At 53.8% G+C, this 25,915-nt stretch overlaps 1 protein-coding gene across 2 annotated transcripts in view; it reads left to right on the top strand.

The window, feature by feature from the left end:
- The window catches only part of DSCAML1 (DS cell adhesion molecule like 1), a 346,911-nt gene that overhangs the window by 235,527 nt on the left and 85,469 nt on the right, over positions 1 to 25,915 (top strand). Inside the window, exons 4-8 of one of the 2 annotated variants that reach the window (XM_032640871.1) lie at positions 9,440 to 9,586; positions 15,366 to 15,644; positions 19,069 to 19,344; positions 21,623 to 21,919; positions 23,856 to 24,128. In XM_032640871.1, the coding sequence (XP_032496762.1) occupies positions 9,440 to 9,586; positions 15,366 to 15,644; positions 19,069 to 19,344; positions 21,623 to 21,919; positions 23,856 to 24,128 (1,272 nt within the window). Of the gene's footprint in view, positions 1 to 9,439; positions 9,587 to 15,365; positions 15,645 to 19,068; positions 19,345 to 21,622; positions 21,958 to 23,855; positions 24,129 to 25,915 lie in introns of those variants that run through there. The other variant, XM_032640872.1, reaches the window with a different exon arrangement.

The following is a 25,915-nucleotide window of genomic DNA, read 5'->3' on the forward strand; positions in this document are numbered from 1 at the left end:
ACCCCATAGGCCCATGCACGGCTCCCCAGCAGTGTGCATGCCAGCACGTGCACTTCGTTCCCTCACAGACAGGTGCAGCCCCCTGCCCACGAGCCCGCCCTCCTGCTAACACATAGAACCCGGAGCCAGCAGAGTTTCTTCATTCCCTGAGTCCTCCCAAAACGGATGACCACCTAATAGCCCTGACCTGTTGCTTCACTGCACACCAGCCTCCCATCCTTTCAGTCAATAACTGTATGCTGGTCACACCTCGCCCTCTCTGCTCGCCCACCACTCCTGCCCTGACTAGTGAGAAGGAAGCCTCTTCCAGAAGAAGCAAGGGGCCCGGCCACTACCCAGGAGGGATGGAGAAGTCTGCCCCGCAGGGAAGGGGTGAGCCAGAGCTCCTCCAAACCGCAGCACCCGCTGTCCTGGCAGCTGGGTTTGGGGAAAACAGCTCTCGATTTGTGTTCAGGAGACCCAGGTGGGAGTACCGTCTCTTCCACTTACCGGACGAGTCTCTGCCCAAGCCAGCGTCCTCGTCCGTGAAACAGGAAGAGCAGCACACGCTTCCTAGGCCGGTGATGACACTTAAGAGAGGGATGTACATCAAGGGAAAGTGCCAAGCCCAGAGCCTGGTACACAGACACCCACTGATTCATGCCCCTTGGGCCGTCCTTCCTGCTGAGTTTGTAAAACAACTGAAGACAAGTCACCGGCTAAGCCTGGATCCCTCTCCCAACCCGGGTAGACGCTGCCCGGGAGGGGTCCCCAAGGGCGCCGGAGACGGGAAGTTCACAGCTGCAGGTCCCTGGACAGAGGTCTCCTTTCTCAAAGGCCCCAGCTCTGGAAACCTCTAAGACCCAGGGGACTGAGCTCACCTCCAGACAGGCAGAGGCAGAGCCACTCAGGGAAGCTCAGTTCTCCAACTTTCCTGTCCGCAGAGGGGCAGGGTGCCATGCTGCCGCCACTGCCGTACTGCATTACCTCTGGTCTGAATGTTGGCCCCTGGGACTCTCATGTGGTTCCATCCCGGAACCAGTGGGCTCTGTCGTTAGTAATTTCTCCTCCGAGCGAGGGTAGCATTTCTGCTCCAGTCACCTAAGGAAGAGGCAGGTCTTGGTCAGGGAAGGACAGTGGGAGGCCAGCCTCAGGCTGGCTGGAGATGGAGTGTCCGTGTCCCTCCTTCTCCCTGGGCCCTGCTGCCCTGGGTCTCCTCGTGTTTCACGAGCTCCTGGGCAGCGTGAGGTCATCCCCTGCTGCGGGCCTCTCCCTTAAGATGAGTCAGCCAGAGTGTACACTCCAGATTGCCCAGCTTGTGTCACCATCTGCTGATTTCCCTCTTGTTAGCTCCAAACCATCAGTCTGGTTTTTTTTTTTTTTTTTTTTTTGCGGTATGCGGGCCTCTCACTGTTGGGGCCTCTCCCGTTGCGGGGCACAGGCTCCGGACGCGCAGGCTCAGCGGCCATAGCTCGTGGGCCCAGCCGCTCCGCGGCATGTGGGATCTTCCCGGACCGGGGCACGAACCCATGTCCCCTGCATCGGCAGGCGGGCTCTCAACCACTGCGCCACCAGGGAAGCCCCATCAGTCTGGTTTTGATGTGCCCGCCTGTAGCTGGGGAACCGAGACAAGGACCAAAGTGGCCTAACCGGGGAGCAGAGGCCCAAACCTTGGCAGCGGGGGCTAGAGGGAGAAGAGACCCCGGGGTGCGGGGGACCTCAGGACAGGGCTCCAGGCTAGACATCCAGCTGTCTCAGCTCATTGGAAGCGCCCCTTTACTGTAGGATTCATTCAGCCGACACATGTTCACTGAGCATCTACTGTGTGCCAGCACGTTCTGGAGCTGGGATACTAAAATAACTCCTTCTCTCAACGAGAAGGGCCATGTGCTCTGAAGACAGGAAGGCAGGGTAAGGAATTGGGCAGGAACGTGGCACTCAGCCTAATTTTGATAGAGGCGTCAGGCAAGGCCTCGCCAAGGGGTTGGCATTTGAGCAGAGATCTGAACAGGGCCAGGGGTGAGTCAAGGAAAGAGCATTCCAGGCACAGAAGGAATAGTCACAGCAAAGGCCCTGGGGTAGAAATGAGCACATGCACACTGATTTGAGAACCATTGTAGTAGGTGATCTTCTAGGGGTCTTGCTGCTCTGATTTCTTTAAGCTAGGAATTTATAACTTGCTGGGAGGGAAGGACCTTAAAGAGGATCAATTTATCTCCCTCACTTAATATTTAAATCTTCTATGCAATATCTCAGCCAAGTGCTTCTTCAGCCTCTACTGAATTACCCCTGATGACAGGAAACTCACTACCTCACAAAGACACATTCCAATTCTTTATAATCTTGACCTTTAACATTTTAACTGTGGTAAAATACATATAATGTAAAATTTACAATCTTAACCATTTTAAGTGTTAAGTCCAGTAGCGTTTCAGCTCAGTTTAAGTTCATTGTCATCTTGCAAAACTGAACCTCTAGACACATTAACAACTCCCCATTCTGCCGTCCCTCTAGCCCTTGGCAGCCACCATTCTACTTTTTGTTTCTAAGAATTTCACAATTCTAAGTACCTCTTATAAGTGGAATCAATCACACAGTGTTTGTCCTTTTGTGTCTGGCTTATTTCACTTAGTATAATGTCCTCAAGGTTCATCCATGTCACAGCATGTGACAGAATTCTTTTCCTTTTTAAGGCTGAATAATATTCCATTGTATCTATATACCACGTTTTCTTTATCTATTCATCCATCAATAGACACTTGGGTTGCTTCCATCTCTTGGCTATTGTGAATAATGCTGCTATGACCATGGGCGAACAGACATCTTTTCGACAACCTGCTTTCAGTTATTTTGGGTATATGCCCAGAAGTGGATTTGCTGGGTCATATGGTAATTCTATTTTTAATTTTTTGAGGAACTGCCATACTATTTAATCTTGACTTCTGAATGTTCAAAAGTAGTTATTTTTAAAAGTCTAATTGAATATAGTAGAAACAGTGATTAGCAGTGGCAAGAGGTCTGCCAGATGTACAAACACTCAGAAATGGGAGTGGGCTAATCTGGGAAGGCTTCCTGGGAGAGGTAAATTTAGAGCTGGGATCTGGCTTTTCTGAGTTGCACATGGGGATAAAACAAACTTAGAGTTGGGGACGTTTCTTTCATTCATTTATTCATTCATTTACTCATTCATTCATTCTAGAAATATTTATCAAGGGCCTATTTTTGTGATAGGCACTGTTTTCACACTGAGTGAAATGGGAAAACATTGAGGGGTTTTGAGCAAAGGAGCCACATGGTCTGACTTAGGTTTTGAAGCGTCACTCTGGCTGCCTCCTAGGAATAGACAGAGGAGGGGCAGGGCCAGTTAGGAAGCTGCTGTCCCTGCTTCACTCAGTAATTCCCTTCCTTTGCTCTACAGGTTGAAGGGGGATCTATCCAGGTCACACCTTCCAGCAAACCCTTCCTCCCCTCTCCTCTGCCCGGGACCCTCTCCCCACCAACTCACCCTCACACCTCCCTGAGGGCAGGGAGAGGGCCCCACCTTTGCAGAAGACAGATTTTCTCTCCCAGCCCTGTGGGGCCACCAGGAGCCCCAAGGTTTCTGTCCATTACCTCTCCGGGACTCCTGCAGCTCTGGGGAGTCTCCAAGGTCCAACTCTCTGACCTCTTAGAAAAAGACAGAAAAGATGTTCTCGGCTCACTTAGCATGTGTGTGCAAGGCCTCTGAATTGCCAAGGAGGGCCTCCTTTACTTCCAAGCTACTGAGAGGAAGGGGGAGGCTTTGCAGGGAGCCTGGCCACAGGGAGGGGTGGAGAGCCCCCCAGCGGTGTGCAGCCCACCATCTCCCTGAGATGGAGCCACTTGTGACGACATTTAACGAGTGCCACCCGTGTGCTGGAGACTTTCCCATGCAGTAACTCATCTTTCATCTAATTCTCCCAACAACTCTGTGACCTAAGTCCTAGTTATTATCTCCGTTTTCCTGAAGGAGAAATGGAACTCAGAGAAGTCTGGTGTGATCACAGAGACATCCATTTCCAGAGTGAAGGGGACTTAGTTTTTCTAATCCAGTTGTTCTCCACCCTGGCTTCACATTACATCACCCAAAAAGCTTTTGTAAAATACCAGGGACTTCCCTGATGGCGCAGTGGTTAAGAATCCGCCTGCCAATGCAGGGCACATGGGTTCGATCCCTAGTCCGGGAAGATCCCACATGCGGTGGAGCAACAAAGCCCGCGAGCCACAACTACTGAGCGCGTGCGCCTAGAGCCGGTGCTCTGCAACAGGAGAAGCCACTGCCATGAGAAGCCCGCGCACCACAACAAAAGAGTAGCCCCCGCTCGCCACAACTACAGAAAGCCCATGCACAGCAACGAAGACCCAACGCAGCCAAAAATAAATAAATTTTAAAAAAATACCAATTTCCAGGGCACACACCCAGAGATTCTGAGTTTAATTTTTAAAACTTCTTAGGTGATTCTAATGTACAAACACAGTTAAAGACACATACCTCCTCCACCCCTCCCCTCTTTGTATGGGTGGGAAAACTGAGGGCCTGAGAGAGGACTGGACTTCCCTAGGGTCACCCTGTATCCGTTTCCCAAGGCTGCCTTAACAAATTACCGCAAACTGGTGGCTTAAAGCAACAGAGATTTACTGTGTCATAGTTCTGGAGGCCAGAAGTCCAAAGTCAAGGTGTGGGCAGGGCCCTGCTCCCTCTGCAGGCTCTAGGGGAGGATCCCGCCTTGCCTCTTGCCTGGCTTCTGGGGTCGCTGGCAATCCTTAACTTTTCTTTGCTTGTAGATACATTACTCCAATCTCCGCCTCCATCTTCGCATGGCCTCCTCCCTGTGCGTGTGCACCTGTGTCCAAATTTCCCTCTTCTTATAAGGACACCAGTCAGATTGGATTTAGGATCGACCTTAATCCAGTATGACCTCGTTTTAACCTGATTCTATTTGTATTCACAAGGTCTGGGAGGACATTAACTTGGGGGGACACTATTTAACCCAGTATATACCCCATCATTAGTGGCAGAGCTAGGGCTCCAACTCAGTCTCCTAAGTCCCAGTCCTGGGCTTGTCCCCCAGTGCTGGGTGGCTCGGCCCCTCTTCATCCTCCTCTTCTCACTAATGGCTTCCATCGAGCCCCCTCCCCACCCTTCACCAGCCCGCAACACTGAAGGCCAAAGCTTTCCTGGTGGAAGAACGTTCTCTTCTAACTGTGGAATCCCAGAGGGCGGATACCAAGTTCAAGACTTCTCCATGGAGCGCCGTTCAGTACCTAGGGATGCTCCACAAAGACTTGATAAATGGAGCCAAACTGAATTGAATGGATGACTGCTCCTTCGTGAGGAAGTGAGGACCCCATCAACAGAAGCAATCAAGCAGAGGCCAGCTGAGCGTATGTCCCTATAAAAGTGCTCTTGTTCTAGGAGAGTCAGCCTAGCACAGAGCTTTGGAAGAGCATAGGAAGTAGACTAATGGTCCAGGCTCTACCACTTATTAGTTGTGTGACTGTGAGTGGGTTATTTAACCTCTCTGTGCTTTGGTTAGTAACAACAATAATAACCATTTCAAAGGGGTGTGGGGATTAAATGAGATAATGTTCCTAAAGCCCTTGGCCTAACATGTAATGGATGCTCAATAAATATTTAGCTTTAAAAAAAAAGGAGAGCTGTGCTCCAGATCACCAGGAAAAAGGGTAGTGAAGCAGGCTGGAGTATTCGAGCAATAATAAAAACAAGAAAAGGATTCATTAACCATGCGCAGCACTTCTCAGGTCGCAGGCGTGTTTCAGATGACACTGCAGACTTTGAGATGCACCAGTCAGGTAGCGCCAGTGGCAGAGTCTACATTTAGACACGGTTCCATATCCTGGTCCTCGAGCCTAAAACAAAGTGATCCTCCATGGGCACACTGTTGGCATTTGGGGTAGAACAGTTGTTGTTACTCTAACCTGACCGCTAAATGCCGTTGATACCCCCAAGTTATGGTGTCAACCAAAAATGCTCCCAGATGCACATGTCCAAACGGCCTCGGGCTGGGGGCTGGACGTGGTGGTCCTGGCTGCCACTCTGTCCTCCTCCAGGTGGACGCAGCCTGCCCCAAGGAGGAGGAAACAAGATGTGGGATAATGGCTCCTCTACCCAGTCCAAGGATAGCTGGTCCCACTTGGGCTGCGGAGGATAGGCTGCCAGACTGTCAGGGCGCCCCGCTGAAGCCCTGGCCCTTCTGAACCCCCCACCAGCTATCTGTGCCTCCTCCGCTCTCCACACTGTATGCCTCTCACTCCACAGGCCCCCTTCTCCTTCCTTCCCCAGCAGGGCCCATCATCTGATTCTCATCAAACATGCAGAACTGATGTTGCACAAGTCCCCCCCAGTGGGGATTAACATAATACCCCTGATTTCTCCTTCCCGTCTTGCTCGCTGCGCATCCCCCTGGCTGCGGCCGGCCTTTGTTTCAGGAGCGATACACTGCATCTGGAAATGTTACGGCAATTAAGTATATGCACAAGAAGGGGGGAAGGGAGGGGGAAAATGAGGACAATGAAGGATGTGAGACATCAGATGCAGCAGCTGCTTGTTGCTATAGAAACCCCAGCTCCCCACCACCAGCATGGCAGCACCCCTCCCCAGCTTAAAATTCCTTAGGGCCCAGGGCACCGTTGTCAGCGTCGTTCTGGCGACAACAGGGTCCTAGCTGTCCAGGCTGGAGCACCTGTGGGTTGCTAGGGTTGATTTTAGGGTCTTTCCTGTTTTTCCTTATCCCACTGCCACCACCACCTCCAATCCTGATACTTCTGATTGGCAGCAACGCCCTCCAGTAGTTCTGCATTCCAGTCCCAGTTACATAATAAATTACGGGAGAGCTTCCGCATTTGACTTTGGGATGTCACAACATGGAGACAAAACGGCACATGCAGAGTCTGGTGGGGGAGCCAGGCTTTCTCCGTGCTTCCCGTGGGTCTTCTGACTGCTGGCAGCAGGGCCTGGCTCCCTCCCGCTTCCTTTTCATCTTTTACCCACAGCACTGAGCGGGAGTCTACAAGGTGTGGTCTGCGTGTTGGAGGGGGCGGGGCAGGGGTCCACAAGCTCCAGGCAGGCTGCCAGCTGGCCAAGTGCTCATCTAGGGGGATCCCAACAGGATGCCACTCAGCAGGGATCCGTGTGAAGTCCTGGACCTGGGCCCACATGGCCAGGTGTCCAAGGATGGAGAGAAGGAAAGTGGCCTAGCCGCAGCTTGCAAACACACGACCAGAGCCTTTAGTTGCGGGCAGGGTATGAAGCAGTAGTATAATGGGTCTGCCTCCCCACCCCCACTCAATCTCCCCTAAAAAGTTAATGCAGCTTAGGCTGGAAGTTGGTAGCCCTGCTCTATTCTACCCTGGTCAGATAAGCTGACAGTTGGATCCCCACCAATTGGCAAAGTGCCTGCCACATAGCAGGTCTAGTCCTGTACAAAGATACATGGAAAGGAGATGGGAGGGAGGGAGGGTGGAGAGTGGGAGGGAGGGAGGGAAAATTCAGAGATTTGTAGATAACCCAAAGTTTATTAAGCGAGAGATCAATCAGATTGATGAAGTTATTTAAAACCATACTAAATAACAATTAAAAAATAAAATCCAAAGACTGCTTAGCCTGATGAAAAGTCAAAGGGCGTGATAGCTGCCTTCCAGTTTGCGAGGGAGTGTGTCAGTAACACAGGTTTAGGCTGGTTCTGTAAGGGTCCAACAAGTAGAAACCAGGACCCATGGAGCTCGATGGTGAGCAAGGGAGAGCTTTCTCAAAGTCAGAGCTATCAACTTTGGAATGGGCCACTAAATAAGGTAGTGAGTTCCCCGGCCCTGGAGGTATTCAAATGAAGGCCAGGGAAGCTTTGTTAAAGATGTGGTCAAGCACATTCAGCTTTTCAACCCTGCAATTCTACAGCTTTCATTGCTGGAAAGTATCCTTTGGTGAGGTCCCTGTTTGCTGGTGCTGAGACCTTGGGCTTGTGCTTGGAGGGATGAGACACCACAGAATATTCCTAATAGGAGAGTGAACCAGTATCGGGGCTCTTGTCAGTGGTTGAGAGGGCTCACTCAGCACCCAGGTGGGAGGAAGCAGACCTCAAAATAATAGGATTTGAAGGACATGGGGCTACCCAAAATGTTTCCTTATGAAAGCCTGACAGTCCAATGTTAGCAGGTCCTTTGTATGAGGTCAGCATTACCCTCTCCCCTGCAGCTTTCTTGTAAGTCATTTTTCGCTGTCCTGATTCTGATGCCCCCTCTGGTGAAAATGGCCGCCTGAGGTCTGCTATGCCCTCCTGGGGAAGCAGCTGTGACCCTAGAGAGCAGGCAGAGGGACCCTAGGTTAGCTTCTCGATCTCAGTCTAGCTGGGTCTTGGGTGGGAGACCATGAGCTTAGAGAGTCCCAAAGCCAGATGCAAGCCCCTCCCCAACCCTCAAGTCCACATTCTCCCCCTTTTAAAATCAGCCCTGACTAGCTCAGGTTCAGGGTTTGCCTTAGGACCTTGGACAAGAAAATCCACTCTACCTCGGAGTGTAGTCTTGTCTCGTAATCAGCTAAATGGGTGAAACTACTCTGTCCTTTCTGCTTCGTGCTGTCACGGCAGTGAGACCGTGGAGGGCGCAGTGCTGGCACCTTTGCCTTGAACAAAATGGTATCAAAAACTGTATGATGAATTAGTATCGTAAATCTGTGTCTCCACGCCCCCACTCCTAGTATAGCTTATCCTCAATAATTGTTTCTTGGGTGAATAAATGATGAAAACTGAGAGAAAGGGATTTAGGCTTGTGTTTAGGCTCAGTGCAAAGGGAGAGCTGGGAGCCTGAAGGCCTGAGTTCTGATCCACTTACTAGCTGTGTGATTTTAAAATGGAGATGACACCTCAAACAATTGTAAGAACAAGCAAGCAATGAACATTAGAGCTTTGCAAACTCTTGCAAAGAGATGGGAAAGATGAGGACTGATATTCACTAAAAGAGCACTCACTGTGTGCCAGACACCTTATTATTTTTTAATAATAATAATATTCTAATAATAATAATACTCTATGAAGGATTATTTGCACCCTGTTGCACAGATAAGGCTCAGAGAGGTTAAGGAACTTTCCCAAGGTCACACAGCTAATAAGTAAAAGAGTCAGATTGGAACCCAGATCTTAGTCTGACTCCAAAGCCCAACATCTTCCTGTAAAAAGCTGAAGTATCTACATTTAAAGGAATAATCATTGTAATTTCTATTGATTTGCACATAGAAAATCCTCATTGGTTAGAGATGCCCTCCTGCCTTCAGCACTACATCAGCTTCACCCCCTTGTTTTCTCCATCACCTCCCCTCCCCTGGGCAGCAGTCCTGGCCTAGGAGAAGGCCACCTGCAGGCCCAAGTTGCTTCTGGTAGTGTGCCCAGCCAGAGGGGAGTAATCGACTGTGTCCTGATTATGTCTCCAGAAAACAGGTTTTTTATTACTTACCACGGCGGGCTGTACATCTCTGACGTGCAGAAGGAGGACGCCCTCTCCACCTACCGCTGCATCACCAAGCACAAGTATAGCGGGGAGACCCGGCAGAGCAACGGGGCCCGCCTCTCCGTGACAGGTAGGCGAGAAGGCTGGGGAGGAAGGGCACCAGCCCACCCCCGGGACTGGGTGGGCATGTCGGCACCACTGATCAGGGAGTCTGTTGTGTGTTCAGGGGATTCAGAGAAGGAGATTAAAGAACACAGGTGCAGAAACCACTGGGGGAGACCTTGTCCAGTTTGGTTTTGGGTATCCTTCATATAAGGACCGTACAGTTAAATTCTTTTCAGGAGTCTATACCTGAGAAAGCTTAACTCTCCTGAAGAATTGTTATTTTACCATTTATCAAATAATGAGGGATATGGAACCTATCCTGTCGTTCCTTTTTTGCCTTTGCTGCCAGGAAGTTCATAGATACGATCTGCTATGCAAACATAGTAATGATTCAATGGGATTGGATTGGATTAGGGAGATTTTGTATTTCCTTGTGTCCCTAAGAATTTTTTAGGATTCTATTCTATCTATTTTTGAATACATGTATGTCTTTTGTTATAGCCCACCTCACAACATTTGAAAGTAGGCAAACAAAAGGTTAAAAAAATAAATCACTAAATTAAATAAGGATTTTTATTCTGGAGTGATTATAGCTCCTTATGGAAGGATGAAAGCTAATATTTACTGAATCCCTCTGTGTGCCAGAAATTTCACTTATGTGCTGTATCTTAGGCACTATACTAGCCTGGTGAGGTGTGCACTGCTCTCCTTATTTCTACAGGTGAGAAAACCAGAACTTAGGGAAGCCAAGCAACTTGCCCCAACTGTTTAACCAGTGGGAGGCACAGCCAGAATTCACACTGAGTCCCCTGACCCCAGCATCCTCCAGCTGCACACCCTCATGGAAGGGGCTAATCAAACACCACACACGTGCCCCAGTCACAGAAGAAAGAAGGGCACTTGGCGCTCTTCAAGGAAGGCTTTCTGGAATAGCACTGCGGACAGTGATCCACAGACATCATGACCTATGCAAGGCACGCTGGTATTTCCTACCACGTGCATCGCGATGCACTCTGATATTTTCTATTCTATTCTATCCCATTTCAATTTATCTAAATGCTGGACGCAACTCACCAAATGGATTTCATAACTTCCTAATAGTTTGTGACCTGCAATTTGAAAATCTCTGCTCCTGTGGAGGTGGGATCAGAGTGGCTTTTGGAAGGGAGATGAACTGCTAGTCAGAACACCTGGGTTTGGGGACTAGCCCCCCCACCAAATCATGCAATGTCTCTGGATCTCTGAAAAAGGAGCCAGATTAGGTGACAGCTCAGATTCTGTCTACCTCTGACATTCTGTGGTTTGGCGAGGACTACCCTGACCAGCAGGTGACTCTATCCAGGACCCCCTCTTATTTGCCTGGTGCATTTGGGGGCAAGAGCGGAAAAGCGGAAGCCAGGAGAGCTAGGATCGGGCTCTCTGATTCCCCCTTGTGTCTCCAGAGCCTGGCCCTGTGCCTGGCACATAGTAGGTGCTAGGTAAATATTTGTGGAATTAATCAGTGCCAAGGGAAACTGCGCTGTCACGTGGGGGAGGAGATGGGGCTGTGCTGTGTGGCCCCATCGTTGTGGCTAGACCTTGCCATCTGCAGCCCAATTCCCAAACGTGTCAGTGGTTACCTTCCAGATTATAGGGACTTGTTTGTGTAGTGTTTTGCATCTCATTTGCATGCCTTTCATACGCTGTGGGAAAGGCACAGAAATCCTCCTGCAGACCTGCTCCTTTCCCCTGCACGAATATTTAGCCCCTTCATCCTACTAATATTACTTCCACTCTTGTCCCTCAAAAAAGGCACCTTTTAAACTGGAGGATATGCCAAGCCTTCTCCTTCTGCTCTCATTGCCCACCAGCCGGGGATGGCGGGTGGGGATGCGGAGAATGGGAGATGCTACCAGAGACTCGGGGATGAAGCCCAAATAGGGAAACGGAGAAGCAAAGACAGGGAGGCAGCCAGACGACAAAAGGAGAGAGGCATGGGCACAGAGAGAGAAAAACATAGGGCAGAGAAAAACAGAAACCTAACAGAGAGACAAGGATAGACAAGATGACTGCGACAGGGTGGAAGACGTTAGGAGCGGAGGGGAAGGGGCCCCAGGAGTGACGCGGGCCCTGATGTGATGTGATGTGACAAGGCAATCTACAAGCAGCTTGTCTCGGCAAAAATGCAACTGATACCCAAGTGAGGCAGTGCAGAAGGAGATTCGTGTCAGGAGGGCTCAGGCCTCCGCCCAGGGCCTCACATTTCAGATCCACTCCCACAGTTGAGGGCAGGGGTCACTCCCAAGGCAGCTTTCAACTGAGATGTTTCACTCCTTAGTGGCCAGAACCCTGTGAGCTCCTGGGGCTGGTGGTCGGGAAGGGTGTCATCCCTCCCTGGCCAGAAGCTCCGGGCCAGCCCCTGGAATCAGGGATGGGAGATGCAGCTGCGTGTCCTGGCAGAGCTGGGCCCTGCCAAGGCACCTGGTGGCTGAGGGTGTCTGAGCCCGGCACACCCTAAGGGATGGCTGCCCCTCCTCCTCACCAGGTACAAAGGCAAGAGGAAGGGGCAGAATGATCCCTCCGCAGTGCCTTATCGATGGTCACTGGATGAGGGCAGCAACCACACCTGTGGTTTTCTCAGTTCTCACCAGGTGTTTGATTAAGTAATAGGGAGGGACGGGGGAAGGAGAGAGGGAGACGTATTGGAAAAAGGACTCAGGAATCAGACCAAGGTTTCAGTCTTAGCCTCAGCACTCACTAGCTGTACAACCTGGCATCAAATCAATAATGTCTCCAAACCTCAGCTTCCCCATCTGTAAAACGGGAGTGGCATGTTCTCCTTGGGGTTGTTGTGAGAACTAAACAGGGTGCCGTGGGTAGAAAGCTTAGCCTGGGGCCGAACACGCAGGAGGGGCTCAGCAGAGAGCAGCTGCTCTGTTTGTTGTGGCCGTTGTTACTGTTGTCGCCAGATTATTATTCCTCCTACATCTCAGGGGGCGGGGGCGGGGGCGGGGAAGGACTTTTCACTTTTCTGTTAATTCTCTGAAGAGGAGGCAGTTGTGAGAAAAGACTGAGCTCCCTAAAAATACAACCTAATAACCCTTCGTCACATCGAGGTGCTTTTTGGAGTTTACCAAGTGCTGTCATGGGCATTAGCTCTGTGGAAGAGGCACCATCATTTGCATTTATAAAGGAGGGCACCAGGGACCAGAGAGGCTGAGAGACCGGACCAGGGTTCCCCAGCTCACGGGGTGCCGAGCCAGGTGCAGAAGTCATATTCCAGGGCAGCACTGTTCAACCAGCTGGGAGAGGTCCCAGCAGCCCCCGACTCCGACCCCGGGGCACACTGAACTCCTACCCCCCGCCAGCCCAGCCCCAGCGTACCCCCAGAGATTTCTCAGGACCAGGCCATCTGTCTCCCAGCCCTGCACTGGCCCTGGCAGCCCCCGATCCCCCCAGGCTGTCACCATACACGCCACAGCATTTTACTTCTGCTCCAGAGTAATGAAAGAGGTTTCTTTCCCTCAGAATTTAATTTCACGCCCGAGACTTGGTGATTAATTCCAGCCCCACCCCCAGCCCCTTCCTCCACCGCCCCATGGGCCCCTCCACTTGTAAATTCTGCGTGCGCCACGGAATTTGTGTATTTTGTATCAATTAAGTGTCACATTGAGTAATTCTTCCCTGGCACTGGGTTTGTTTAGCCCAACCATTCCCACAGGATGGGGAAGAGGCCGCAGAAGCTGGCAGGGAGGGAGGGCGGGCGGGGGCAGAATAGTAATCGCCAGGCATGTCTGCGTGGTGGGTTAGTGTCACTCGAGCTCTTTGACACACATTTTGCTCTGTTGCCCACAACAGCCTTAGGAGATCTGGAAGCAGTGGTATCACCTCCACGTGCAGACGAGGAAACTCAGGCTCTGGGAGATCATAGGACTCACCCAAGGTCACATGGCTTATCAGTGACCCAGGCCGACTGGAGCCTGGGTCTCCTGATTCCCAGTCTCAGGCTCCTTGTGAGAAGCCATGGACAATAGGGAAGGAGCAGAGAATCTTCTGGAAAGTTCTTTCCCCGGGGAGGAGCATTCCTAGCTCAGCCTGTCTCCAAAGGGGGCAGGGGGGCGGGTGAGCTGAGGACAGAGAAAGTTTCCCATTTAGTCAAGAAGGGGCCGAGAGGGGCGTCAGCGCTCTCACGGTTCACTCTGGAGCAGAATCCGGGGTTAGATTATTCTGTCTCAGACCCCATTTACTGAACAAGGGTGGCAGAGACCTGGTTTCGGATCTTGGCTCTCCAGTGTGATCTGAGCAGGTCACTGCACCTCTCTGGTCTCCAGGCCCTCATCTGTGTGTGCCTTCCAAGTCCCTAAGCCAGCTCTACTATTCCATGAGCCTGTAAAGTTCTGTCATGTGGAAAAGGCAGACCACCGGCCCGCCCCATGCCCACGTGCCCCCATTCACCCTCCCTCAGACATTTATGGTTCAGTAGCCCTGCTCTGTGCCAGGCACGTGGAGATGCCGTAGGGGATCAGCGCTGCCTCAAGGAGCTCTCGGCCTTCCAGGGGAGCCAGATACACGGCCTGGTGCTAAGTGCTGTGCTGTTGGCAAGGGCCTGGGGGGAGTGGCGACAGTGGTCGCCCCTGGGAGGGAAGCGGGGTGGCTGGGTGCAGGGGTGAGGGGGACTCCCTTTGCACTGTGTGCTCTCCTCTACTTTCTGAAGTTTTGTCATGTGCATATTTGCACTTTTCATTCTTTTTCTTTAAAAGAAAAGGCTGCTTGAAAATAAAATGAAAGCAAAGGAAAACTATGGGAATCCAGTGAAAGTGGCCTGAGGGAGGCGTCCAGAAGAGGTGACGTTGAAGCTGGTTTTGAAAGATTAGTAGGAGTTGGCCAAGCAGAGCGGGCTGGCGGACAGCATGCCCTGAGTGGGGAACTGGTGAGATCAGAAAGGGGTTGGGGGCGGGGGAGGCAGGCCAGACCAGGGACCTGGTTGGCGTGAGATCACAGATCCCAGAAGGCCTAATTTAGGATAAGAAGTGTGGATTGTAATATGTAGGTAGAGGGAGCCTATGGGAGCTTTACATCAGGGGAAGGTCCCTGGTGGGCAGAAAACCCAGAGAGGCCTTTTAGGGTGAGAACTAGATTGAGGTAGCAGCCAGCACGCCGCTCACATAACATGGGCATCACACACAGAACACCACCAGTGAGGGCCTAGGCCTCCTGCAATGTAGGGCGCAGGCCCACAGTCGCTGCTTTCTCTAGGTTTGGGAATGCAAAAAACAGAAGCATCGTTGGGGTAGCCAGTGTGCTTTGTGGAAGGCTTAACTTCCGAACCCTTCTGGGCCCCGGTGGAAAGGCACTGGGCCCCGGTGGAAAGGCACTGCCCCCTCTGAGCCTGCCCAGATTGCAGGTGGGAAGAGACAGGAGGGGACAGGGATGCCCATCCTTGACGGGCCCAGACTGAGACTGACCAGAATTACAAACCCAAGATGTCATGATCCTCATGTCACAGGGACTGTTTGTATGAAAGTCTCTCCCTCCCTGTGTCTCTTGCTGTTTCCCTTTTTCCCTCTGTCTGTCTGTCATTCTAGCCTAGTCTGCCTACCATATCCTCTCCTCCCCCAGCCCCTGCTCCCAGCCGTGCTTCTCAGGGCCTCCATCTGGCCCGAGTAGGAGTGTTTGGGCCAGAGTCTGGGGCACGGGGAGACACAGAGAGCCTCGCACACTGGGTATCATTCACTCCGGGCACCGGTGGGCAGCAAGTTCTGGGGGCCTGCCTTCCTGCTCCCACCCAGGGCTGGCCAGGACCTCTCGTGTTCTCTGCCTTCCAGACCCGGCCGAGTCGATCCCCACCATCCTGGACGGCTTCCACTCCCAGGAAGTGTGGGCCGGCCTCAACATGGAGCTGCCCTGCACCGCCTCTGGCTACCCCATCCCTGCCATCCGCTGGCTCAAGGATGGCCGACCCCTCCCAGCTGATAGCCGCTGGACCAAGCACATCACGGGGCTGACCATCAGTGACCTGCGGACCGAGGACAGCGGCACCTATATCTGTGAGGTCACCAACACCTTCGGCTCAGCAGAGGCCACAGGCACCCTCACAGTCATCGGTGAGCGGGGAAGCCTCTCTTCCAGCTTCAGTAACCTTTGAGAGTGCCGTGTGGGGGGGGGAGGGGCGTGGGGGCAGCCGCCCCTGCCTCTGGCTGGCCCCAGGGGATGATCCCCTGGTTGGGGAAGGCAGGTTGGTGTCCTGGGGAAAGCACTGGGTTTGAAATCAGAAGACCTGCCTTTTGGTTCTGATATCACCAGATAGTAACTGACTTGGGGAAAATCATATAACCCTGGGCATCACCTCTGTGCCCTTTTCTGTCAAAGGAGATAATAACCCTGGCCCTCCTCGTGACCCTCCTCCCAGAGGTCACAAGGGTCAAAAGGGACAATGACGGTGATGTGATAAGCTCACGGGGCTTCTCAGCTTCTTGGGAGGAGGCAGAGTCTATACTAAAGGAAACAATGCTGATGTGAACCCATCAGAGGACATATGAACCCACCAGAGGCGACATTCAGAATATTTAGTGATAATTAATAGAGGTACCGATTGATCAGGGCAGACGCTGGATGTAAACACCCAAGGCAGCCTTTCCAGGACCTGCCAGTTGGGCATTAACTCTGGTCCTTCCTGTTCCTCCCCATCCCAGAGCCCCAGGGTCCAGGGAGCACGTGTGGAGAGCAGGAGGTCTTCGCAGACCCCTGCTGCTGCTGAGCTGCCGGAAGGGCAGAGAGGTCGAGGCAGAGGGGCTGAAGCTAGGGAAAGAACCTTGGAGGGGGATTTATGAGACCCAGGGGCATCCTTTGCCCCCCTCCCCCCGCCATCCCTCCCTCGAGTTCCCTGCTCTCGGGGCTGCAGGGAACGTGTTGGCAGCAGCGGGGCTGACATTTAGAGATCTGGAGACCCGGGATTGTGGGATCTCACCCCTGTGGGGCAGCAGTAGCCTGAGTCCTTGAACCTTGCACCCGAGGGCTTTGTGAGGGATTCGGCCTGGGCGGCAGAAAGAGGCCGTCCAGAGGTGATCCCATCCGCATCCTGCAGAAAGGGCCGCTCTGCCGTTAAGATTGACCAAAGATGCTCTCCGCCCAGCTCACCACCTCTCTCATGAGCACAGAGCTGCAGGTCTGCGGACCCTCAGGTGGACCAGAGAACCACACAGAGCCCACCCCCTCCTGGCCTTCTGCTGTCCTGTCGCCCTCAGCCCAGATATGGGCCCAGTGTCCTCCCCACAGTCAAGGGGGTCTTGGCAGTTGGAGCACATTTACCTGCAGTGTGGGGAGGAGCCCCCCCTCTGCGAATCCACTGTGAAGCTGGAAGAGCAGGAACAGCCCCAAGAAATGCTCTGGGAGCAACAGTTCATAATACAAATGCTTAGGTTACAATGCTGAAGGCTTGGGGGGAAGGGGCGGTCCTCTTGTATAGACAAACCCCGGACCGCAGAGGAGGCAGGTAGAAGGACCAGGATTAGTACCCTCTTGACCTAAGCACTGTCCAAAATTGTTTGGTCTAGAATTACCTTCAACCCCTCCTGCTATACACACATACACACACACACTCAAACTCACGTTCATACACACACACTGTCTCAGGGAACAGGTCAGGAGGGCCACGTACCCCCACATCCTTGGAAAAGTAGCAAACCTAACTCTGAGTAATTTGGTGTTCAGAGCTCCTGCCTCAGGACAGACAGGCAGGCAGGTACTTACACACACACACACACGCACACAGGCAGATGTGTTGAAAGATCACATGCCCACCTCCCCATACACACGTGCACACATATACGGTGCCCATATACACTCACAGATACACACATTCCTCCACGTAACACACTGTCATCCTAGAGCACGCACACAGACACACAGTCAGTAACTGCCTACAGCTGTGTGCACGCACCGCCTGCCCCTGCCCCCGAGTGGAAGGGTACACCTCATTCTCCTCTGAGACAGCTCCCCACCCTCTCCCACACTGGGCTTGGCTGGACAACCAGGTTCAAAGGGGAGTGACTTGGCTTTTCTCTGTCTTCCATCCTTGTGATAGCTCCTCTCTGCCAGGTTCACGGAGAGGAAACAATGCTTTCCATACTCCGCATCATTCTGCCCCAAAGCCTCCCACGCATCCTAGCCCGTGCAGGGGCAGTGAGGAGAGAGCGGCTGGCTGGCCGGGCCCTGAGAGCCCTGGCTGGTGACCGGGACAAGCAGGATGCCACCTGCGTCATGTTGCACTGACATTTCCTGGACAGCAGGCAGAGGCTCTGGGAGCGAGGAGGGAGAGCACAGTGTGAGCAGACTTGTGTGTGCTTTGACTGTGCCCCGCCAGACGGGCCTGCCGTGCCCCCATCTCCTGCAAGCTCCCTCGTTGGGGGTCCAAGCCTCCTGTACAGAACCCCGGGCCCATGGAGGTGAAGGGAGAGAGGCCAGCTTGGGGGTGGTAACCAGCCAGCCAGCCAGTGAGGCAATCAACATGACTCAGACAGCAGTAGTGATATAAAGATGAGGGACACCGCCCTGCTTTCAAGTGGTTCAGAGTCCAGAGGGAGAGATAGAAACAAATTGGTGATTAGAAGACCATGACCTTAGTCTTCTGTTAGTTACACACAGGGAGCCCCAGAAGAGAGATCTTTAACCCAGCCTGGGAGGGGAGTGGTGTACAGGAAGGCTTCCTGGAAGAGATGACACCTGAGTTCAATGTGAAGGATGAGTAGGAAGTAGGTAGAGGGGGCAAAGGGTGCTCTAGGTGAGACTCTGGGTGTGCGGGAAGCACAGGCAGGCTGCTGGTCTAGACACTGCATTGCTGAGAAGGGTGCCAGGTCCCCAAGGGCCTTGATGGCCTTGAATTCCACGCTGAGTCTTTGGGTGCCGTGGAAGTTCTGAACAGGGCGGTGGCTGGCTGCAGCATGGAGAACTGATGGCGGGACACAGGGAAAAGGGAGGCAGGGAGAAGAGAGTACTGCATGGGTCCAGGCCAGGGGCTGCAGGACAGGGGTGGTGAGGATGAAGGGCAGGGGATTAACTGATGCATCTAAAGGAAGTCAGGCCAGCAGAAGGTAGCAGTGGTTATCTGTATAAGTACAGGAGACAGGTGGCTCGGCCGCGGGTGCCTCCCTGCTTTCTAGGGTGGGTGACAGCGAGGACAGTGAACCAGACGAGCTCCCATCCTCCTGCGCCAAAGGGAGCTTCCCAGCCCCGCCCAGCCAAGGGGCCACATCAGGAAAGCACAGGCCGTCAGAATAGCAGACGTAGAGACATCTCCTGGCCCGACCCTGCCATTTAACAGATGAGTAAACTGAGGCCTAGAGAAAGGAATTCGCTCGTCCTGGTCCCCCCTGCTACAAGGAGTCTTGGAGACAGAATCAGGGCCTCCTGACTCCCGGGGCCTTTTGTGACCACAGCCCACCCCTAGCCACACTCCACTCACAGTGAGTCCTTTTTCTTTTCTTTTCCTCCCTGTTTTCCCTCGCCTCTCCCCTGCCTGGTCCGGCGCAGACCCTCTTCATGTGACCCTGACACCAAAGAAGCTGAAGACCGGCATTGGCAGCACGGTCATCCTCTCCTGCGCCCTGACGGGCTCCCCGGAGTTCACCATTCGCTGGTACCGCAACACCGAGCTGCTGCTGCCCAACGAGGCCATCTCCATCCGCGGGCTCAGCAACGAGACCCTGCTCATCACCTCGGCCCAGAAGAGCCACTCCGGGGCCTACCAGTGCTTCGCCACCCGCAAAGCCCAGACCGCCCAGGACTTCGCCATCGTTGTGCTCGAGGGTGAGCTGGGGCCGCCGGGGCAGACGGGCGGGTTCAGGGCTCCTCCAGCCGGGCCAGAGGCAGGAGGCATTCCTCCAGCGCTCACAGCACCCCAGGCAGACACACTGTCTTGTTTAACCCTCCCGAGGGCCCTGTGTGGAGACCGTTTTTTTAATTTTATTTTATAATAACCATTTGGCAGCTGAGGAAACCGAGGCTTCGGTCACTTGCCCAAGGTCACACGGCCCTGCTGAGGAAGAGGGCTGGGGTTTGAACTCAGGGCTCTTAACCGCCATACTCTGTTGACTCTGCCCTTCAAAATTACTAGAACTTCACTATTAGAAGGGCCTTCAGTAGGGTCTCAAAGACTCTCGGTCTCCCAGAGGCTCTGGAAGGGTGCTGGGAACCTCTGGATTTTTGAATCCTCTCCCTGCCTGAGGTCTCTTCACAGCAGGCCCTGTTTCTTACCATGGACCTGGCTTTCTACCTGCTTCTCTCTCCTTTGAAAGCTACCACCCCCCGCAAGGTTCCGCACCCAGCACCTCTGTGTATGGTTGTTCGGGTCGTTCACTACACAAGGTGCTCAACTAAGAGGGTGAGGATTGAAATCCAGCTTGCACTCCACTTACCAAGCCATGCACCCACACTGGGCTGTGACCATGTAGAGGAGGCACCTTTTTCATATTTGCACAAAGATGCAGGGGGGGTTAGCAGAGGCCCTATCCTTACCAACAAACTTAGTGGTTCCCCAGCTCCTTTGTTGCTCCCATAATCCTGTTCCTTCCAAGGATTTTTCACTGTGATAACAAAAACACCAAACCTAGGCAAACCCCACGGGTATCTGTCTCACTGTTACAGCCCAGGGGTCCTCATTCCTTGGCAAGTGGGGCATGAGAGCTGGGCATCCATCGAAACTAAGCCCTCATCCTTCGCCCAGTGCCCAGCAAACTGCCTTCCTCAGCCCCTGCCTCCTCTTGTCCTGCCCCATCCCTGGTCTCTCTTCCCAATGAGGAAACACATCAGCTGGGTGCAACCTAGTGTGAAAATGGGTGTCTTTCATCTCAGGGGACCTCCTGTCTGAACTACTCCCCACCCAGGAGCAGACTACTCCCACCCAGTGCATTTTCTCTCTGAGGGCTACCCCTATGCCGTTGGTGGATCTTACAGGACAGCTGGTACCCGCCAGTTCAGAGCTGGGATGTGGAGAATGAGGCTGGTGAGAGGGGCAGTGAGCTGGAAGGGAGGGGCAGCCAGAGAGGGAGGGCTGTGGGGAGAGGCAGAGGAGAGACCAAAGGCAGTGGCCACGCCAGGCAGTACCAGGCTCCACCAGGCACCAGGCTCTCCCCAGGTTGGAAATAAGGGTCTCCCTCAGAAATGGGGCCAGGGGCCAGCAGCCTGAGTTAACGTCAGCATTTTGGTGTGAAATGTGGGTGGGATGTAGAGTGCCATGTTACATTTGCCTTGCTTTTTTTTTTTTGTATGTTTGTTTTGGTGTTTGACTTTTTTCAAGGATTTAGCACCTAGTTTAATCCTTTACAGCAATCCTGTGTGGAAGGATGGCCAGGGTTAATGATTACATCCCCCATGATCCATGGAGGAAGTGGGGCCCCAAGGGTTTACTTGTGTTGTCCAAGGTTATTCCATTAACCAAGACTTAAGCCCCAAAAGAGACCCCATCACCACCACTGCCCCGGGCAGCTTTCATTTTAAGGCTCAAGCTTCAGACTTTTGCTAACAGAGCTACAGCACCAGCACCCCTCCCACTCAAATCAGAGCTGGAATTGGACCGTTCAGGTCCTGGTTCCACACATAGCTAACCTCTGAGCCTCTATGGCTTTATTTAAAAAGGGAGGAGAAAGAGGCAGAAAAGGAAAAGTTGAGAGGAGTTAACATTTATTAAGCACTTACAAAGTGCTGTGTAAGCATCTTTAATGCATTAATTCATTTACTCCTCACATCATCAGTACCAGGAGGACATATATCCAGGAGGATATAAACGTTATCCCCATTATCTCCATCCTCCACAGAGGGGAGATGGAAAGACTCAGAGAGGTTAAGTAACTTGCCCAAAGACACAGAGCTAACAGGTAGTTGGGGGAGGATTCAAATCCAGGAGTCTTCATTCACGTGCACTAAACAGGGTTTTGCGGATGGTACATGAATCTTGGAAGTACGCGGAAGTGCTTTACCATTGTTATGTCCTCTGCGTTGCCTCCTCCCCATGACGAGGTGGGGTGGCCTGGGGGGATGGTCTCTCTGTGACTCGGTGACCCTTAAGGGGGCTCCTCGCTCCCTGCAGACGGCACGCCCCGCATCGTCTCGTCCTTCAGCGAGAAGGTGGTCAACCCCGGGGAGCAGTTCTCACTGATGTGCGCAGCCAAGGGCGCCCCGCCCCCTACCGTCACCTGGGCCCTGGACGACGAGCCCATCATGCGGGACGGAAGCCACCGCACCAGCCAGTACACCATGTCCGACGGCACCACCATCAGCCACATGAATGTCACGGGGCCCCAGATCCGCGACGGGGGCGTGTACCGGTGCACGGCACGGAACTCGGTGGGCAGTGCTGAATATCAGGCGCGAATAAACGTAAGAGGTGCCTGTCTACATTTAAATATCAGAATAGGCTTTTGAGTTCCTTTGCCATCTCTGTGGTTACCATTCTTCTTGTGGTGATTAGTACTTATTATTAATCGTCATTTTGATTTTAGTAGAGGTCTCTCTCCTCTCTCTGCCCGTTTCCCTGCCCTCCACAAGTCGCATCATCCATTCTTGTGTGTGTGTGTGTGTGTGTGTGTGTGTGTGTGTGTGTGTGTGTGTGGTACCGTTCTCCCCCTTTGCATTCCCATTCCCCATACCCCTTCACCCCTCCCACAATCCTGCCCCCCACCCCGTTCCTCCCCATCAATCTCTCTGGCCCCAGGTACACTAAGCGCTCCACTGGCGCCTACAGTCCCACCGGGGCCTTGCAAGGCCAGGGACAAGGAAGGGGAAGTGGGGCCAGGCTTGCCCTTTGATAGGGGTGTCCACCGAAGCTGTATCCCGCTCCCACGATACTCCAGGAGGTGTAAACAGCCAGGAGCCAGGGCACCAGCATCTCTCAGTCCGCCCTCCCCTGGCTACCCTCCAAGACCCCAGCCATCAAGAATAGGGGACTCAGGCTGGGTGAGGGTGCCCCAAGGCAAGCACCTTCAAGAGAGGGGGAAGGAGTCCTCAAGGTGACCATCCCCGTGCCTCAGGTCTCCAGGTTGCTGTGGGGAGAGCAGAGAATCCTCTGAAGCTCTTTGCAGCCCTGTGGCGTCAGATTGGTCCTCATCTGACCCAACCAGTGAGCCCTGACACGAGAGCAGAAGAGGCACAGGGGAGTGGGAGCGAGGGGGCGCTGGACTAGGGGCGCTGGTGGCTGTCGTGGGCACGGGGAAGGGGAGCGGGGGGTTCACGCTAAATTCACCTGTGCCAGGTGTCCGACCCCCCATGAGAAATGTGGCCTCCCTTTGGCCACCCTCCCGCCCTCTCTGAACTGGAAGGGGACAGAGCTGCAGGGTCGTGGGAGATGCCCTGGTCCTGCCCCTCACCTACTGGGGTAGGGGGGAGCTGGAAGCCCAGAGTTTCATGTACCCATTCCAGCACTAACCCTGCATGGTGGCCTCTGAGCCCCCTTTGCAGTTCCCACGTGGCCATCCGCTTACCTGACCCAGGTGACGACACCCCCTCCCCTCCTCCAGTGTGATCAGAGCCCCTCTTTATAGCCCCTTCTCAGGGGCCCACAAAACACATTTACCTGTTGAAAGAAAATCATCCATTGAAGACCTTCCTATCGTCCTTTAAATAGTTAATGTATGTGCGATCCCTTTTGGTACAAGACCATTATGAGCAAATCAAATGAAAATAACAAACTCTCTACTTTTCCATTCTAACCCCTGAATCTTAATCTCCTCATAAATGAGGACTCGCCCTCCCAAATCCCAGCAACTTCTTGGTGAGGCTTCAGTTCGCTCATCTAGCCTATCCCATTAGGGGAATGGAGTCTCGCCCTGGGCATGAATGAAACATGTCTGTTTGCAACTAATTGAAGATAGTTAACAGAGAGTCCGGGAGAGACCACGGGTGCCCCCAGTTCCAACCTCTGCCTTTAGTCTTGTTTTTGTTTTTGTGGGTTTTTTTTTTTTTTGGTACGCGGGCCTCTCGCTGCTGTGGCCTCTCCCATTGCGGAGCACAGGCTCCGGACGCGCAGGCTCAGCGGCCATGGCTCACGGGCCCAGCCGCTCCACGACATGTGGGATCCTCCCGGACCGGGGCACGAACCCGTGTCCCCTGCATTGGCAGGCGGACTCTCAACCACTGTGCCACCAGGGGAGCTCTCTGCCTTTAGTCTTATAAAAAAGGCCTCCCTCTCCCCCTGCCAAATTTCCATCCCCTAAGAGTTTCCGAGTCCAAGCAACTGAGAAGAGCATCGCGGGGCAGCGCCCGGCCGTCCCTGGCTAACCGCGCCATCGCCCCTCCTCTCCCCCTCCCTCCCAACTCCTGCCCAGGCCCCCCCAGCATCCGGGCGATGAGGAACATCACAGCTGTCGCCGGGCGGGACACCCTTATCAACTGCAGGGTCATCGGCTACCCCTACTACTCCATCAAGTGGTATAAGGATGCCCTCCTGTTGCCCGACAACCACCGCCAGGTGGTGTTCGAGAACGGGACCCTCAAACTGACTGATGTGCAGAAGGGCATGGACGAAGGGGAGTACCTGTGCAGCGTCCTCATCCAGCCGCAGCTCTCCATCAGCCAGAGCGTCCACGTGGCCGTCAAAGGTAGGCCTCCCCCTACGGCCAGCCTGAACCGGAGCCCTCCTGGTCACCCGGGATTATGGGCCACTCTTCAGCCAGCCACTCAGGCGGCAACAGGCAGTCCTGAGGGAGTGGAAAGCCACGGAAGAGAGGGCTCCGGCCTGGAGTTTGGACAAAAGAGGGCAGGGTGGAAGATTGCTGGGGGCTGGGAGGGGGGAGATTGCAGGGGGTACATAAGAAGGCCACGGGTACCTCTACATTCCAGTTCCTTCTGTGGGCTGCAAGTCACGGCAGCACTGGCCCCAGGGACATGAGGGGTCAGTGGCACGTGGGCAAGAGGCCCAGGTCAGAGGGGACAGGCTATATTGTTCCCCTGATGTTAGCATGGAACCACCCAGAACTCAGCAGGGCCCATGAGAGACCAACAGGTAGGAGAGGGGCAGGAGTCGCAGAGCAGAAGCAGCAAGAAGCTGGGTGGAGGGTGCACGTGCTGGGTGCCCTGACTCCCTTCCAGGGCTCAGACTGGCCGGCCGAGGCTGCTTTTATGGGATGGGCAAGGACCTTCCACCTGCTAATGCAGCTGGAGGCCTGGAGAGCACCGCCTGGTGCCTAAAATTCTCCTCCCTCCCAGGCCCGCCACGCTCACCTGGGTGAGGTCTGTGTTTTGTGCGGGGGCACCTAACACAGTGCCTGGTTCATGGCAGCCATTCAGTAAATGTCTGTGGATTAAACAAATGAATGCATATAAATGAGCAAATAAATGAATTCGTGACTAGACGACAGCTGTCCCCTGGGTTTAGGGGCTGTGCGGGGGTGTGAAGCTCCCTCCCAAACACATTCTTTGGAACTGACAGGCCTGGAGATTGTCTGGATGGTGGGTGAGGGCAGGGTGGCCTGGTCACCTAGGAGGCAGGATGGAGAGGTGGCGCCTGCCAGGCCTGGCTAAGGAGAGGTCAGTAAAATCCAGGCAGCTGGGGTGGAAAGTCACTGGGTCAGTGGTGGCCGTGCTGAGTAAGGGGCTTATGTCCCTTTCTGAAGAGCCAGGGCAGGCTCACGCATATCCCCAAGGAACCACATGAACCCGGAGAGGGGGCCAGCCTGTGCCCTAGGGCCCATGGGAAGGAAGAGAAAGCAGGGGGGTCCGGGCCGGCAAAGGGGCCCTGGCACAGGGGGAAGGCCCCAGGGGGCCCCAGACTCCTGAAGCAAGATGGAGTGGAGGCCTTGTGGACAGGAAGAGGGGGGTCTGGGGGAAGGAAAGGTTTGGGGAGACAGATGCTGCCTCCGTTTTGGGCCCCTTCACGCGTGCGGTGAAGATGGGACCTCCCGGGGCAGATGTCAGGAGAACAGCTGGAGAAACGGAAGGTAGCAGCAAAACGTGCAATCAGTGCTTCGCCCCTCTGCTCCTGTCACCAGGGCTCAGTCTCAGCGGCACACTGGGGCCGCGTCCCATGCGCCCTTGTGCGTCCACCACCTGTCACAGTGCCAGACAGTGTTTGTTTCTTGAGCTGAAACTGAGACATTAGTCTGGGTTGGAGTGACTTTCTGGGAAGCCTGGCTCTGAGCCTGAGAACTGGGGGACGGGCTGTCTCTGTGGCCCATCTGCAGCCTGGGGAGGAGAGAGGAGACCCTAACAGCATCTGCCTCGCTGGCACCCCCCCCAACTGCTGCACCCCAGCCAGGCTGAGGGGCATCTTGGCCCCCCCTTTCAGGCTAAAACCTTTGCCCAGCCCAGGGGCCTTGTGCTGGCAGGAACCTCACAGCCCCCAGGCCCCATCCCCAGCCTGCCTTCCGTTCCCAGCATCTCGGGGCGA

This window comes from Phocoena sinus, chromosome 8, assembly GCF_008692025.1.
Source record: "Phocoena sinus isolate mPhoSin1 chromosome 8, mPhoSin1.pri, whole genome shotgun sequence".
NCBI lineage: Eukaryota > Metazoa > Chordata > Mammalia > Artiodactyla > Phocoenidae > Phocoena > Phocoena sinus.